Source organism: Musa acuminata, chromosome BXJ1-4 (assembly GCF_036884655.1).
Source record: "Musa acuminata AAA Group cultivar baxijiao chromosome BXJ1-4, Cavendish_Baxijiao_AAA, whole genome shotgun sequence".
NCBI lineage: Eukaryota > Viridiplantae > Streptophyta > Magnoliopsida > Zingiberales > Musaceae > Musa > Musa acuminata.
In genome coordinates, this window is record NC_088330.1 from 30,973,215 (window position 1) to 30,991,516 (window position 18,302).

The 18,302-nt window shown below is 38.6% G+C and overlaps 2 protein-coding genes across 2 annotated transcripts; both read left to right on the forward strand.

The window, feature by feature from the left end:
* The first annotated feature begins 5,581 nt into the window (after positions 1-5,581).
* Positions 5,582-6,709, forward strand: LOC103981942 (probable aquaporin TIP1-1). Its single transcript, XM_009398754.3, has 2 exons — positions 5,582-5,760; positions 5,858-6,709. The coding sequence occupies exons 1-2, from the start codon at positions 5,628-5,630 to the stop codon at positions 6,475-6,477; spliced, it is 753 nt and encodes a 250-aa protein (XP_009397029.1). The 5' UTR covers positions 5,582-5,627; the 3' UTR covers positions 6,478-6,709.
* Positions 6,710-10,496: 3,787 nt separating this feature from the next.
* LOC135652659 (zinc finger protein ZAT5-like) lies at positions 10,497-12,329 on the forward strand. Its single transcript, XM_065173759.1, has one exon. The coding sequence runs from the start codon at positions 11,249-11,251 to the stop codon at positions 12,146-12,148; it is 900 nt and encodes a 299-aa protein (XP_065029831.1). The 5' UTR covers positions 10,497-11,248; the 3' UTR covers positions 12,149-12,329.
* Positions 12,330-18,302: the final 5,973 nt, after the last annotated feature.

The window sequence follows — 18,302 nt, forward strand, 5'->3', positions numbered from 1 at the left end:
GAGTTGGATAATTCAATTCACAACTCTTTAGTTGTCTAGAAGCATAAGCAATCACTTTCCCCTTTTTATATCGAAACACATCCAATGCCCTTTCTTGAAGCATCGGTGTAAACTACAAATCCCTCGTTATCACTTAGAATAGTGAGAGGCATTATTCAAACCAAAAGATATTACTAAAAATTCATAGTGTCCATATTACGTTCTAAAGTTGTTTGTGGGATATCTTCCTTCTTGATCTTTAATTGATAATAACTTGACCTCAAATCAATCTTGGAGAATACTTGTGCACCTTACAAATGATCCAACAAATCATTAATTCTAGGGAGGGGATACTTCTTCTTTTTTTTTTTTATCACCTGATTCAACTGTTTGTAATCAATACTAGCATGATAAAAAGATAGTCAATCTATATCAAGTATAATATATGGCAATACGCCAAGGTGTACCGACCGGTACACCTAATTTAGGTGTAAAATCCTCCAAAAATACTTGAAAATAAAAAAAAATAGGATATGAATTTTAAGTTAGAAATAAATATAGTAATAGTATAAGTTTAGTAAAATCAATGTAAATTAGATAAGAATAGTATCACATATCTTTTTCGGGCTTTGAGGAATAGTCTTGTACAAGGTTCGTATTTCAGTCTGTTACAAATTGTCCCTATGTAAATATTGAAATATCTAAAAAAAATATTTGAATTATTAAACTATTTTGTTACAATATAAACTTTAAAATTTAAATGAATTAAATAATCACATATATAGATATACCTAATTGTTGATTCTACCACCAAAATGAACGACGGGCCTCCACGGGTGGTGGATCAGGGTTCTTGATCCGATACATCTGCATATCAATATGATATGTTTGTTGGACCCAATCATGAAATTGATCCCACGACAAAGTGTATTGATACATCGTATGCCATTAATGCATCAATGTGGTGATGATCATAGGTTGATCGTCATGAATCACTTTTGTTCGAGATAGCTCCTGAGGCATATATTGGTTAATGTCAGAACTTCTAGATTTGCTACTGATCTATTGCTCTGTATCATACTGTTACTAAGAGAATGATGACCAACAATCACCGTATTGCTGTTACCCATATGATTCTCTATAATACGACAATTGTGAATACGACAAGCTTCTTTCTGCGTTTACATCATGTAGGCTCTATCACATTTGCTTAAATTCATCCACTGTCTTCCCCTTCTCTTTCTATGCAAATGTGAGAAAAAAAGAGTTTGAGATAGTTTAAGAGAGTATGAGAATGAAATGGAGTGAAATAATAGAGAAGAGTTTAAAAACCTACGAGAAAGGGCTCCAATAATCAATTTGACCATTGGAGCACTATTATCGAGCAGTGACGATCGATTTTGACCATTACCAAGTAGTGTCAGGCGGTAACAATCGAAATTTCAACCGTTACCATCCGATATAATCTCGTATAAGCGTTCCGCCCGGTAAAGGGCAATCCACATACCGGTATGCTGTCGGACCAGTATGTACTGTTCATACTAGGCGATATCATTTGAAACTGTATATCTTGCTTTATATCACTTAATCCTTTCTTGAACTTACATATATTGGAAAATCTAGGGGCGACATCATATGCGTAGCGAAAGAACATAAAATAAAAACCTCAAATTTCCCAATACGTGTTCATCATCATGCGCAGATTAATGCGCAAAACCAACGAAATAAAAAATCACGTATGAGGTAGTTGTGTTATATAGGGAGATCGTATATCCCTGAATCACTATAGATCTGTCAGAGTAGATGAATGAGGTCAAGCGTCCTCCTCTCTAGTGGTGATCCATATACCATATGTGTATGACCCTCTAGGTCTAATATCGAGCTCCTTCTGGCTCAATGAATTATTATCTTCCTATTAGAACTCCTTCTGGCTCAATGAATTATTATCTTCATAATAATTCACTCGACTCATCGATTGGGGACGTACTAGGTCACTACGCCATAGTCCTCAGACGATATTAGGGAATCCAATCCTTTGGACCTATATATTCTCAGTTACCGTATACCTATAGTCCCTCAACCATCTAATATCACAGAGACCATGTATCGGGTATGGTACTATCAGGCTCATACGGATTCTCCTCGAGTCTCGCTCTAATCGGATTCTCCCGGAGAACTCTTTCTCTCTCAATATGAATGACCTTGGCTAAGGATTTGTCTAAGCAAGAACACACGGGATATTCCTCTCATGATACCGAGAGCGGATGATCCTCTATCGATACTTAATAGCTCTCATAAGGTTGGTTGTCACTCCCAATAATCGGCTATACTAGATTCGAAACTTCCAAACCTATAAGTCTAGTATTAAAAAGTGGAGTACTTATACGGGACATTCTTAGTATCTCAAGTCTAAGGACCAGATACACTATTGGGACTACAAAATTATTATCTAACAATAAGGCATCGTCAACCATACAGTATTCCGTGAGCGGATCAATCAGTGAACTCATTCTCTAATTGACACATACACTGTATCCCTAGTGTCCCCACACGAGTAGCTATGAGACCAACTGCATCCATCATATGGACAAGTATATAGCACACTAGTTTGTCCGGTTATCTCGATGTCCCTCTCGAGCAACCTATGATCAGGATTATTTATGATTTGTGTTTAAAAGTAAATCGATCTCATTATCGTGATCTCATCACGATCCGATTCTCATTGCATATATCTATGGATATGATAAAAATATCAAAATATAATAAGAAAAAAGAATACGTATCATGTCACACGTGTCATCGCTCTTGGTTTACAGGACACTTACAGGGCACATATGACTAGCAACATAATGATTTTTTTTTTACATAATAATATTATTGGAAGGCATCTTTGCTGATGAATTGCTGAAACTTATGAAACAATTGATTTAGAGGTTAGCACAATGCAAAAAATGAAACATGCTAGCTTATATGAAGGCAAAACGCAGGCATATTGGATCATAAGCTGTAGAAACAAATTGTCATTTTCTAAATCTGCTCCAATTGTAGGCATCTAGCGACATCCGAACTCGGGAGAACATCCAACACTAGCCTGGCCATAAAGTTTGAGACGCTTTTAAGTCAATTATTTCTGGAGAAATTCTATGATAAGCTCATGGGATATTCTGTCCATTCCACTAAACATTACTGTGCATTTTTTCTTACTGAGCATGTTACAGTAGATTTTTATGTTGAAGTATTTAATTTCATTTTGTTGTATGCTAGTAATCTTGAATTAGAAATAAAGGTCAACTCAGCAGTATTGGTCCAAAAGAGACAGCAGCTTATGATAAAACTGGAAGCCAAATTCTATTGAAATAAAAGGGTGATTTTGTTCAAACTATTTAGTATTTTTCAAACGGTATCTTCATTTTATTTTTTTAAATAATATTATAATTTTTTTAATTTTAAAATACTTAAATTTTATTTTTAAAAAAAATTTGTCACTTATTACAGTGTTTTGATCTCTTATAGTATTTTAACCACCATAATAAAAATATTATAAAATCTATTTAAAAATATTATAAATAATCTAAATAGATTTCCAATCTCAACCAAACTAACCATAAGTCTAAAAATATAATATCATAATGATAAATTAAGAAACACGATATAATATCACTTACCATTTTTTGAATAATATTTACAGTATTTTTAATATATCAATAGAACACTATAAATATCATTGAAAAATACTATAAAAATTGATAAGAAAAACGAGCGAAAAATTTTGGCAAAAAAATTTTGAGAGGTATTTTAGATATTTTTTAATTAAAATATTATTTTAAAAAAGTAAAAGAGGGATATTTTTGAAAAGTATTTAAAATATAGATATTTTTTAAGAAAATAGCCCAACAAATAAAGCCAAATAAAAAGAAGACCAATGCGTCCAGCGTCCGGTGTCCTCGTACGCACTGTGGTACGTACCCGTGAACCACGGGAACGCCAGTGGGACCACGTTCAATTGTATCACAGTGGCTGAGAGAGAACAACACGAGTGGGCTATGGCTTCACGTGGGCTCTGCAAGCACAAGAATGGTGCTAAGAACTTAAAGCGACTCGGGAGAAGCACACTCCCATCTCCAAAGTCTAAAAGTGTATACTGTCAATAGGAACAGTGATTGACAAGTGGTTGTGGTGATAAACCAGTATGCTATAAACTTCGTTGACCTCACCGTACTTGATAAGACCTGCATGTGGAGTTCTGTCTGGCCTATCGAGTGCTCTGAATTATTGGCCTAATAAATGCTCTTCTTGGGAGCTCTCCTGCAGTATTTATCGGAGTACTGGTATCAGTTTTGACATGTGGAGGTCCCCTCCGGAAGCACAGGCGAAAAGTTTCTGCCCGAAAGAGATGGTTATACCGTTTCGATCGGACACCGCACCCGACCTCTTCAGCGGTTCGAGGAACGCCGTACAAGATCTCTGTCCATTCGGACCCGAATCAAACCGTGTTGGCCCCGAGGCCACGACATAAAGTTGTTTACACTAACAAGTTTTGTTAGCTTGGGGCCGCTCGTAGTTTTGTTAGCTCGAGTTGTGATCAGTGATCGAAGGAATTATTTCTGTAATTATAGTTTCTAAGAGACTTGTCTTGGTTGGGTCTTGAATCATACTGTCTGTCTTCATGTAAGATGACCTTTGCGTTGAGCTTTTTTCCCTCCTTTTACTTGGACCAACTTCTCTCGTTTTGTCTATTGCAATGATTGCAATTGAATACGCATGTACATGAGAGAAATGTTAGGTATAATGTCGTAATTAAGAAGACCAAATCCAAACTTGACACACTCCACAGGTGAGTAAAGTATAATAGGCAAAATTTTAGCCTCTCTAAGCATTATTATGCAATATTCTCTCAGAAATTAAAATTTTCTTTGTTCATATCATTTACTAATTAACGTTTTGATGCTTATTACATATGAAATGTGCTCCCATTAATTACAAAAGTATAAATGATGGAGATTGGCATCAAAAATCAAGTCCCACTGGAGCATTTAAACATGTAAATGATGAACAAGTGGATAAGGTTTGCTTACTCGAATGCATTTCTTATTAGAATCTGATTGGGTCTTAAGTTAATTCTAGGCCATATTTTGTTTAATCCACTGTAAACAGACACTTATCATCTGTGAAACCTCAAACAGCGGTACACTTTTTAAGGCAATGGCTCATTTTGATTTAGGTGGGCCACACCGCCGTTGCATCATTTCAAATATGATATGATGTTTGCTGAACCATCGTGATGAGCTGTACCATTCACAATCTACAAGTGAGCCTGTACCAGATCCCATAGTCCATTCCCCTGTGAGTAATTTTGTCGTATCCTTTCGCAACCCAGCTGGTCACCTTCCGCTCTCTGACAAATAGGTCCCGAGTGGGTCCCGCTTTTTTCCTTGTCTCCGCTTGATCAAAGGGTAGGTGGGCCACACGGGTCAGTCATGAACGGTGAATGTGTGTTTTTTTGTTTTTTCCGTCGCCCGGTTCGACCGGGTACCGGCTACTCCCGGTCGCTCTCCCAGTATACAATGGGAGCTGGTGGAGCTCTTTATTAGTCCATTGCTATTGCAGCGGAAGAGTCGCATTCGGATTGGAAGAGAAAGAAGAAGAAGATGCCGATCCCTCGAATCGCCGTTGGAACTCAGGAGGAAGCGACTCACCCGGGCACGCTCAAGGCCGCGCTCGCCGAGTTCATCTCCACCCTCATCTTCGTTTTCGCTGGCCAAGGCTCCGGCATGGCCTTTAGTACGTCCCCTGTTCGCGCTTGTTCATCATCACCATGCAATGCTGGGTTTTCGTGGGATCTCATGCAGTCGTTTGCTTGTTTTCCGTGCCGCCGCAGGCAAGCTGACGGGCGGCGCAGCCACCACTCCGGCGGGCCTCATCGCGGCAGCCCTAGCGCACGCCTTCGCCCTATTCGTGGCCGTGTCCGTGGGCGCCAACATCTCTGGTGGCCACGTGAATCCGGCCGTAACCTTCGGCGTCTTCATCGGCGGCAACATCACCCTCCTCCGCAGCATCATATACTGGATCGCACAGCTCCTCGGCTCCACCGTCGCGTGCCTCCTGCTCCGCTACTCCACCGGCGGCCTGTCCACGGGCAGCTTCGCTCTCTCCGGCGTCAGCGTGTGGGAGGCGCTCGTGCTGGAGATCGTCATGACCTTCGGCCTCGTGTACACCGTGTACGCGACGGCGGTGGACCCCAAGAAGGGTAGCCTGGGCACCATTGCGCCCATCGCCATCGGCTTCATCGTGGGCGCCAACATCCTGGCCGGCGGGGCCTTCGACGGCGCGTCCATGAACCCGGCCGTGTCCTTCGGCCCCGCCCTGGTGAGCTGGTCCTGGGACGACCACTGGGTCTACTGGGCCGGACCCCTCATCGGCGGCGGCCTCGCCGGTCTCGTCTACGAGTTTTTCTTCATCTCCCACACTCACGAGCAACTCTCCTCCGCCGACTACTGAGACGCCACCCTCTTCTTCTTGTCTACGTTGTGCACCTCCACTTCTGCGCATTCAAAAGCTGGCCGTAAAAAGCCCACCCCTTTTGCGTCCTCGTCTCTGTGGCTTCTCTTCTCCTCGTGTAATCTTGGTCCTCTGTTCCTGGATCTGGCTCTCTAATCCATCTTTAAGTTTATCTCCATCCTCCATGTAATGTTTTCTTTTGTGTGCAACGGTGAGAACAGCTAAATGCCCACTGTGTGTTGGATCTCTAATTCGCTAAAAAATACCATATTTTTTACCGTAATCTAAGACAAACAAAGCATCTACAAGTGTAAAACACTTTTGAGATCAAGAACTACTATAATCTGAAATAATTGAAGCTTCTGCAGACTACAAGTAGATCACTGCTAACTTGTACATTTGCTTTGCAGTCCATAAATGAAAGTAATCATTGACAGTGGTTGTCAACGTTGTATGTTGATAATATATAGAGTTTGCACTTGAAGAAGAGAATCCAATTTCATTAGCATTGAGCCCATGAACAATATATGACCTAATCAAACTCTTCCCAACATAATCCTACATCGTGTGACAGTAATCTACTGAAGCAACAATCATTGCTACATTCCCAACTGAGTCGTCACATAATAAAGGACACCATCTTCTTCCAGTTTCTTCGTTCTTTCTTGGACTATGTATGTCATGATTCATTCCTGTGTGTACATTGCATGTGCAGAGACCAGTTGCTATAATCAAAATACTTTGAGAGATTTGTGCACAATCTCCTGGGCCATTTCTAGTGATAGATCTTGGCGCTACTCCTTGCTACCTTTGCCTGATATCACATAAATTGGATTGGTAATTGGAATATATGTATGTTTGCCATGTCTGACACTTGCAAGTCCTGCCCACAGGCGACACAAAGCTCGACAAGAAATAATGGAGCAGTTCCTCTGTCCTACCAAGGGAATTGCTCCTTGCCATGATTATTATGCCGAGCCCGTTTGGTACAATCCTCACAAGGTTGTAATGAGGCATTTGTGTGCAGCTTTATCACATCCACACTGTCATTTGTCCCCGTGAAGATGGTGCCTCCACATGTGACACAGCATATGTCATGCCTCATTTCCGTGCCTGGCATATTCCATGTTGCAACTATCAGTTAAAATCTCAGTTGTTGAACTGAGATTAATTGGCAGGTCGAATTCATTCTTGTCTTGTTGCTACTACAGAAAATATTGATGGTGATGACAAGAACTCAAGGTGGACAACACATCACTTGGAAGCTGGCCACATACCAGCCTGGTGTATATAAGTTTACTGGGGGGATTACTGACAAGGGTTTGGCTCATCATGGACCACATACTCATTTTGATTGGTCATCTGATTCCAATTCGACCTCCTAAGATTGAAACAGAGATGATATATGAGACTGTAATTGAGCTGAATGCTTCTGTTGTTCGTAGTTGAACCATGCAAATGCACATGTAAATGGACAACAATGTTCATCAATATAAGATCAAGCCTATCTTTTTGTGATGCTATATAACACATAAACCTCATGGTTCTTCTAAGCTTTGACACTCTTCTTTTGTTTTCTAATAATGTATGATAATGTCTTTTTTTCTACTTGTGAACTGTTTTATGCATGGAATGCAGATAACCACTCCAGCAACATCAATGATCCATCTGAAGATGGTGAAATGGCCCTACATTTCAGTCTCTAATCATAGCTTTCATATGCCCGTCTTGGCTTTCAAAAATCTGGTTGCTCTACACATTCATTCTATCTCCGGTGAACTGGAATAGTAAGATGAGTCATCTTCTTTCACCCACTGTCAGAACAATCATGTAGCTTGAGCTCATAAATGCAGAAGGAGCTCTTCCTCTTTATAATGCCATGTGTTTCTGGCTTTTTATGCCTGTCTCCTACATACATTCTTCTTGAATTTTGAAGGACACAGGGTTCCAATATGTTATTGTACTTGTATATTTTGTTCTCCCTGATGTCTGCAATATTTGCACAAAACAGATTGTATCTTATGTACACAGATTTTATATATATGTATATATATGTAACACTTCAAGTGCTCCTTTATCAAGCCTAGAAATTTATGGAAAGGTTTGTACAAATTCATCAATGCCAACCATAATCTGTACGTTGCCAATTGCAATGACACATCTGTAACTGAGTAAATGATCAACTCTAGGTATCTTGTTTAGGTTGTAGAACATGATATAGAAGTTTGGGATGTTTTAGCAGCAGCTGCCTCAGATGCTTTGGCATTTCAGTGAGACATGGACATATGGAGGCCAGCTTTGCTGCAGCCTTTTCTTTCACAAGAAAGTGAATCTTCTGCAATATGAAGTGCGACTAGATGTGCAGGTGGTTTTGTAACCTAGCAAGATGAAGTGCAGGTTGGTTTCCTTTGTTTTCTTATTGTATCAATCAATATATTTACTTTTGATTGGAGAACATGTATTTACTTTTGATTGGAGAACATGTATTACCATACTGGACATTGTTCTTGCTTGAACTGTGCAGATCATGCAATAGCTGTATACTTTTGTCACTGGCGGCAATGGAATTTCTCAATAATTTCTTACATTTGTAACTTGTTGGTTATCAAGATAACTTTTAGGGGCATAAAAAGGCTAGAACTAATACCAACACTTCATCACATAGACAAATGCATGAGAGTTGCTGATATCAATCGGATTACACAGTCACAGAACAAGAATAATAACTTTGCTCCTCGGCAAACCCAGTATCAAAAGTTGTGGTTGTCATTTTTCATGACTCTCATCTTTTTGATTATTTTGCTTCAGCAGTCATACATAGGTTTGCTGTTGATTTGCAAACTTCATATACAATTTTGCTACATCAAAGTATAATAATGTAAATGCTTTTCCTAGCTTCATCATCTTTGTTATTTGCTCTGTACATTTGTGTTGCTAATAAATTTTCATTTGTGCATAATTTTCTCCACTGTTGGTACTGCATATAAATCTCCTAACTTTTCAGTTCATCCAATGAAATAGAACCCAAGAGTCAGATGGGGTGACACAGCTGAAAACATTAACTATTAGCGGCAATCACAGTAGTGAGCACCCATAAACAGAGCATGCATCCTCACTGTCAAGGTGGTCAAGCTGTTCTTCCTTGATGTATACCTAATATAATAAGCAGGAAAATAAATGGACCACTGTAAGCACAATGTAATGGCATCCCACATGCACATGTAAACACCCATCTTCAAGCAGTAGGAAAAGGTGAAATGGTCAACTCTTGCCTTCTTAGATAAGATACAGTCATGATGGTATCTCATGAATGGGTGTGAGCACATGATATGTAATACTGTATTAATGGATACATTCCATTGCTCTATCTTTATGCATAAGCTTGATGCAATCATGCATACAATTTTATACACTTGGCAAGTTTTGTTAATCCAAGAACCTGCTCTCAGATTCCTCATCTCCTCTTCCATTGACTTTCCATTGTAAGGTTCACAATGCACAACTTCCAACTCTCTCTCTCTCTCTCTCTCTCTCTCTCTCTCTCTCTCTCTCTCTCTCTCTCTCTCTCTCTCTCTCTGTGTATATATATATTAAAGCATCATAGTAGCAATCCTTATAGTTGATGCAAGCCATGAATCCAGTGGCTAGTGATGGAAAATGGCTCTAAAAAGATCATCTAATCCAACACCAAGTCAGTCATGCAATAAAGAGCAAATGGGGTTGGTTGGTGACATGTAAGCAAACCAAATTGGCAGACCACTACATGAACTAAGTCAAGCTATAACACCAACTCTGTCCTTTTTGAGTAATGCATTCTACACCATAAAAGAAGCCCAAAGGATAGATCAGAGACTCAGACAGTCATGACTGGTCCTATGATTTGAGTCTTCTTTTTTTTCCTTTTTACACAGCTATTCTTGTTCTGGTTTTTGTATGAACCACAATGCATATTGAACAAAAACTAATAGTAATCTTGAGACATTAGTAGTAATCTTGCTTTCTCAAGAGTCTACTAAATATGTTGATAAACTAATATGTTAGAATGCTGAGCTGAGAGGATGAAAACACTATTCAGATGGCATGTTGCTATATTCTGAATGCCACAAAAGTCAACCGTTCTAAGGCTGATAGATTATATTGCAGATAAAGTAAGCGATGAAACAACAACTAGTCAACCCAAGGTTGCAAGTGTTTTCGTTGAAACAACCTTCTTAAGCAAACAAACACCCTGCAAAACACAGGGGATGCATATTGCAGGATGATGAACAAGTGTAGCTGTCAGCTACCATATCATTAGCAGTCTCAAATATAATTTAGTCCTACTAGTTTTGTAGGGTGATTGGAGCTCCTTGATTCAGCTAAGTCAATCAATGGACAGATAGAAAGAGAAGATGAACTGTTGATTGAGCTAATCAGATAAAAAGCAAGAGAGAAGGACAGCATTCTGCCCTTCTCTCTCCTTCCTCTTCTTTTCTCTTTTCTTTCTCGTTTCCACCTCACATTTTTACTGACTCATCTCCACCCCTTCCATCACTTGTGAGGGAAGGAAACGCATGACTTCCTTTCCTTGTTCTGCTAACCTTTTAGTCTCATGATAACCATTCTCTACCTGTGATTGTTTGGGTGGCCAACTCCTCCCAACAAAACCTGAGCTAAGTGGTGCAGACAAAGCACCAAAACAGGCCCTTTTCAGTTAGTGTTGCACAGTCCTCCTCCCCTTCTGTCCTTTTCTATTGCTCCTTCTCACTCTTTTCCTGTAACTTAAGCTCCTATGTGTGTAGCAGTACTATATATAGAGATGTGTTGTCCACCTTATTCTCTATATCGGCAACCATTTCCTCCCCTTGCGCTCTCTCTCTCTCTCTCTCTCTCTCTCTCGTTATCTCCTCTTCCTCTGTTTTCCAGTCCTGAGAATTTAATGAAGCTGGAGGATTCAGAGGAAACCATGGGTTCCAACACCAGTGGCAGCATCTGCAACAGCGGGTTCATCCCCGCCGTAGTCATCGTGAAGGGCAAGCGCACGAAGAGACGGAGGATACATGTGCCGCCAGTCGCATCAGCCGTGGCGGTCGACTCATCGTCGGATGACTCGTCTGTGGAGGTCTCAGGCTGCGTCACCGAGGAGGATGAGGACATGGCCAATTGCCTTATCCTTCTAGCTCGGGGACGTGCCTCCGATGCCGGACTTAAGGCAGAAGGCCTGGGGGGTGAAGACGGTGGCGCCGGCCGCAATCTTTACGAGTGCAGGACATGCAGCAAAAGCTTCCCGTCGTTCCAGGCGCTCGGAGGGCACCGCGCCAGCCATAAAAAGCCCAAGTTGGCCATGGCGACCGCGACCATGGCGGAGAACAAGAAAGCCATGGGTGACGAGGATTCGCTTCAAATAAGCATGAATTCTATCCCCAGCATCAAGCCAAAGATCCATGAGTGCTCGATATGCGGATTGGAGTTCAACTCCGGTCAGGCACTCGGCGGCCACATGAGGCGGCACAGACCTCTGACTACTTCGACCATCCAAGGAGCAGCCAATAAGGAGAGGGCCTTCCTGTCATTAGATCTCAACCTTCCGGCACCAGCCGACGACGAGCAAGACGAGCTTCGAAGGCCAACGTCACCAGCTTTCACCTTCGTCCTCGCGGCACCGTCGGCTTTGGTGGACTGCCATTACTGAAAAGCAACTAGTGGAAGAAACGCTGCCCATTCTTTTCGTCACTCCTACTCTTCCTTCTTCCATGCATTGAAATGATGTGAACTACTCGTATGTTCATGATTTAAAAGGTGTCCATAATTCATTGAATTCTTCGATGTCTATGAATCTTTAATGTGTGAATTCTTGAAGAGGATTGCATGTTTCGGCATGTGTGAGGAGATCAGGTGCCACTGCCTTTCACGCAAAGCGAAGTGAGTTCCTCTCTCTCTCTCTCTCTCTCTCTCTTCGTAAAGAGTTAGCTTGGTTGGTTTGTCCACCACCAAGAAAGAGGCCGTGTGGATTAGGTTCGTCCTCCCACTAGTATTTGTCGTCGTTTGCACGATGACTACTCAACTCCTCACTAAATGCTATAGAAAATGAGTCTTCAACTGCCTCACTTTTCCTACGAGTGTGATGACAGTAGCCTCAGTAGTTAAACAAGTATTTGTCTGCATGCTTTGACTGTGTGAAGTCCAACACAAAATGTACATTTCCTGAAATCCATCATCACCCTCAAAATACACATTTTGGAGTTTGTGCTTGTTGATTGAGAGTGCTAAGGCATACTTGAATCACATGTATCATTTCTTTATTGTTTGAAATAATGGTAAAACATGCTCAATGGATCCTTCCATTGAGTGACCACATTGCATCATATTGGTCCACACAACTTGTAGGCCATTAGGGCATTGGACCATTATGAAGCCTTTTAGCTCAAAGACGCTCCTTTTCCCATCTCTATCTTATTTGACAGTGAAACAAAGGCATGTGAGAGTTCAGTGCCACAGCTTTCTTAATCCATCCACTTCATCACTCCCATAACTTGACAAGTAGAACAGCTTGTGATGCCTTTAATTCAGATCAAAGGCTTTTAAGAGTGATGGGGCTTCTCCTCTCAATTCTAGCTGAAGACAGTCAGCTGCTAGTGGATGGTGCAAAGCTGTAGAGTGCTTCACACTCACAGTGAAGTCAGCTTCACTCACCAGCTAGCGGCAAGAAGTTGCTGGATACTTAAGATTGGGCCACTTTTGGTTCTCCATCATTTATAATTAGCTTTTCATCTTCTGATCCACCATAAATACAATTACCGAGTTCTATTCAGCTATTGGATAGGAAATATTTGAAAATAAATAAATAAACATGTCTTCTTTTTTTTTTCTGCTACTTCAATCAATCATTAGACAAGAACCTTGTATAAATTATATTTTTTAAATATATATTTAAAATTTATGCTTCTAGTTTTTACTCTTGTGTGTTTCTATCCATGTATTAATTGGTGTTAAAAGGAAAATATAACTCTAACCCTAACATGGGTTTTGGAAGAGAAGAGAGAAAGGGACCATCACATATAGGGAAGAAAGAGAGGTTTTCATCTGTGGAGAAGAAAGCATCGATGATTGGATAATCTAAATTAGACCCACAAAAGACAAAGTGAAAATGAATAAATAGAAAAATCATTGGTTTCATCAAGATAGATAATAGTGTATTCCATCATGTATTTCATGAAACAAATGTAGATTCTTTGTGGATGAAGTTGACAAACCTTTATGAGAGAAAACCTTTCCAAAAAAATTCTTTTAATTAAAAAACTTATTCACTTGAGATATAAAAATGAAAGTCGTATAATCGAGCATTTGAATTACTTCCAAGATATTGTGAATCAGTTGAGCAATATGAAAATTTTATTAACAAATGAGTTGCAGGCATGTGTTTTCCTTCACACCTTACCAAACATTTAGAAAAAAATATTAGTAATTATTAACAATTTTCTACTAACAATAATTTATCTATGAGTGCAATAAATTTTTTTTATTCAATTAAAAAATTAAAAGAAACAAATGCACTTATTACAAAAAAAAAAGAGAAAGAAAAAAAAAAGAGGGGGGGGGGGGGGGGGAGGGGTTGTAAGCAGGGGAATGATTAAGAATGAAATAGTATTATTTTATTAAGTTGAGGCACATAAAAGAGATATTAAGAATGAAGAGATCAAGAATGAAATACTATCATTGTGATAAGTTAACGCACATGAAAAGTGAATGTAAAAAATATTGAAAAGGGAATGATTAAAAGAACATAATAAAGAAACAAAGAAAAGAAGAAAAAAATAACTACTGCAATTGCATTTGATTATGATGTTATTATTTTAAATTATGTCACTATAGTTAATTTCATATTGTTGATTTGGCTCCTCCTTTCATGTTATTTCTTGACATGACTTTTTTACATCTTATATGACGATTATAGTCTATATTAGTATGGGAAATGAGAATTATATATGTGAAAAATAATATTGGATTTGCAATAATGTTAAATAATATGAGATGTGTTTTTAAAAAGATATATCCAAAGGTTCTTGATAGATTTAACATGAGCAAATCAAAATTTGTCTGTCGTCTATTTTCATGTTATTTAAATTGAGTTTTAAATAATATCCTACAAGTAGAAAAAAGAATATATGAATATAGTGTCATATTCTTCTACACTCGATAGTTTGACATATGTTATAGCATACATAAGGTAAGGTTTAATATTGCTTATGTAGTTAGTGTAATTAGTCGATTTGTCATAGTTATGTTAAGCATGGGTGATTTTCATTGTAGAATTTCTATTTTTGACCACTTGATATTATTTTCAAGGCAGCAGTGCTTTGATAGTTAAAACTATAAAAATATCTTCCTTTTTTCCTTTTTTTCTTCTAGTGAGTTTAAGTATATTAGTGTAATAGAAGCTTGTAAAGAACACTTATAAATGAAAAAGCATATTGAGCTCAAGCAAAAAAAAAATTATTGTCTAATGTGACACTTAAAATGTTATTCATCTTAGTAAAAATCTAATTTTTTATTCTAGATTCAAACATATTAATGTCAGATATTATTGGATCAAAGATATTTTGATGATAAAGTTATTGCTTCTTAAGAAAACTCATACTGATGTGAATGGATCAGATGACTAAATTATTATCTTAAAAAAAAAATATTACTTGCAGAGAGATATCAAACATGAATGAACACCCATATGGTTAAGAGAGAGAGATTTATTAGATGATCTCACCCATGTTTTAAGTAGTGGGACACATAGGGCTAATTAAAAATATACCCCCAACCCAAATATGTGGGTTAAATAATAAGATGAAAAAAAAGAATCTTGATACATAAGATAGAAGAGAAAGGTTTTCTTTAAATGAGAAGAAATCATCAATGATTGGATAGCCAAAATCAAGCATCAATGATTGGATAGCCAAAATCACGTCTGATTATTATGATATTCTAATATGTTAATCTAAACATCATACTATATGAATTGATCGATGTTGGTTTTTGTGATTTCTTCACTTAGTTTTCTTTTCTTGAAACTCAAATGAGTGTTAATCTTCTCATAGTATTTAATATCCTCTAGTTAGTCTAACAAGAACCATGTAAATTTATTATTTTTATAATGGAAGAATTGATCTGACTTGCTCAAGATTTTTTTGCTAAAAAGAGTAAATTAAAATAATATTGAGAATTTGAAACCTTATCCGATCTATTATGGAGGTGATAACTTACTTGTTAAATACTTTGATAGATCATCATAAGATTATAGGCTCGAATCATGCCTGTCACTTATCATTTGAAAAAAAAATGATTAAATTGAAAATGAAGCAATGTGGTAGATTAAGGATAAACTTAGAAGTAACTACAAAATCATGCAGTTGATCTAATATGTTATTTGAGATGAGAATTTTGAACCACCCAAAGCTGAATTATTTGTTAAATTCAAGTATGGCTTTTTGTTGAGAGTGCAATTTTTGGTGGGCAAATAATTGGCAACATCACAAAGATGACTGTTTAATTGCCTTGCTCTTGTGAATCAGTATCTGGTCAGTATAAAACTATATATTTCAAATGGATATGTGTGAATTTTTTTGATCTCTTGTTGTTTCTTTAAGTTTAGCTAAAAATAAAATCTTATATAATGTGTTTTCTCTATATATCAATTTAGTCAAGGGTTGTAATGGATCTGAAGATGAGCTCCATTGTTAAATCAAGGCCTGTTTAGAATAAAATCCAATCCATCATGCCATCTGCAGCCCATTTGCAGATGTATATGAGCATAAATGATGGGGAGACATGCAAGGAATTTAAACTCCCAGCAGGAAAAATAATGATACTCTGTGGTGGAAAAGTCTTCTGAGCCAAAGTTCCAAATCTAATTGTTGGGAGCTTCACTCACTCATCTAAAGTAAGTTTAGTGTCATGTGTGGCCTTGATTTATATTCCATGATGATATTATGAATGGTCTGGATTAGTTATCAGTCATAAACAGGAAAGCAATGTAGGGGCTGACTTTGGCACTGCTACAAGTGAACATTTTTAGTCTTTACTTTGAACTTTATTCCTTTTCTTTAACATATATTGGTGACAGAATCACTGTTTTCATATTGGGATTTTCTCATAGATATGTCCTATAAAAGGTGAGTGGTTGTGCAAAGTTCTGTATCAGGTGAAGCTTTTTTCCTTTTCTTAGAGTGTCCTTTATACTTTTTTGCTCTTCCAGTTGCCATGATTCCTCTATTTTTCTTTCCAAGGCTCAGGTTTCTAAGAATAATTCCTTAATTGTGGTCTTTATGACCATATGAGGATGAAGGTGATTTGAAATTGCAACATGCAAAATATACATGCTTTACATGTGGTGGATGGTAGATTTTGTACTCCCAATTTTTCCATATAACTTTAAATCTGTTCCTTTTCTAAAAATTAACGTGCATAGGCCACATAAAATCTATGAGTATGGATTGATATATGAAAATGGGAGTTGTGTCTCATAAAGACATGGACAAATGCATATCGATCCGTCTCTCTACTCTCTCTGTACGCCACCCTATCAAAGAGAGTGAGAAAAGTGGTGTTATTAGCTAAAGGGAAAGTGAAGTTGCACGGTAGGGTGTCTGTAATCTTGTATGTGCTCCATGGATAACAAACAACCAATCTATTGTTTCGCTACAGTCGAATGCAGTGAGAAATATAGTCATCATCGCCTATCGTTTCAGATACATTATTTGCCTTGCGGTGCCTTTCCATCAAGTAATTTTCATGCGCTGCATCAGATCACGAATGGGGTTATTGGCTGTCTCTGTCGCTCCTCGTTCATCATCATGTCCAAGTAGAAAAGATGTCTCCTTCGTAGTTTGGCACCAAACATGACAGCCAATTCTACCTTTATGTTGGACTCAGGGAACGGTATCCCTGCGGCTACGTAGGTATTTTTCATGCCCAAAGTACCTGACAGCTGTCTGACAAATGTCTGGGTCTTCCCTCGGAACAATCCTGTCGACAATCATCCGCAATTTGCAAGCAATGCAATGAACCACTTGGAGTTCTGTACACAGTCTTCTCTTTTGTGACGGATGGCCTTGAAAACGACGTTCATGTTCTTCGTTGTGCTCAATCACTGACTCACGCATCTCTGGTGTGATCGTATCCAATTTACTGATGATTGAAGCACAGTTTTCTGATGCACCAAAGTCCAGGGTAGATGATTAAGACAGAGCTCAATCGAGTGTTTGGTCCTGGACATGGTCTAAAGTGGAGTTTTAGCATCATCCATAGAAAGATTGGTCCCTCTCCCTGTCAGATCGAGATTAGTGCTCTGGTGAAGAACCTTTTTAGTTTGAATCATCTTCCAAAAAAAAAAAACAAAAACAAAAAAGCTGCTCCAAAGCAGTTCAAAAAGTTGTTTCCTCAACATTTCCTTTTGCGTCCTTTGTGTGTGGAGGAGGATGTGCAGGTTAGCTTTCTGTCATCAGCTGCTACAGAAAACTTGCAAGAATATGTAGAGCTGGACTCAGACTTGGAAACACGAGGAGAATGCCCCCCCACCCCCTTCTCCAACTTGCAGGTCCAAGATGTAAATGTTGGATCCTAGTGAAAGATTTCCAGGTCAATTGTGCCTAACAGGTCTTGGATGCTTGTGAAAATTCTTGTGTCAGAAACCCTGTGGGTGTTCTCTCACCTAACTTTTTTGAGTTGTTCTTTTGCTTGTCATGTGCATGGAGCCATCTCAGCATAACATTCAAAGTAGCAGATGGCTCAGAGGTGTGCAGTTTCCAGCTTGGTCAAGGAAGCTTCTTTTCAGAATAACTATTTCAATTAATGCT

Bases quoted from the DNA above. Each gene is read 5' to 3' on its own strand.
- LOC103981942 (XM_009398754.3), top strand. From the start codon at position 5,628: ATGCCGATCCCTCGAATCGCCGTTGGAACTCAGGAGGAAGCGACTCAC. The intron at 5,761-5,857 runs GTACGTCCCCTG...GTGCCGCCGCAG, and splicing joins AGGCTCCGGCATGGCCTTTA to GCAAGCTGACGGGCGGCGCA.
- LOC135652659 (XM_065173759.1), top strand. From the start codon at position 11,249: ATGTGTGTAGCAGTACTATATATAGAGATGTGTTGTCCACCTTATTCT.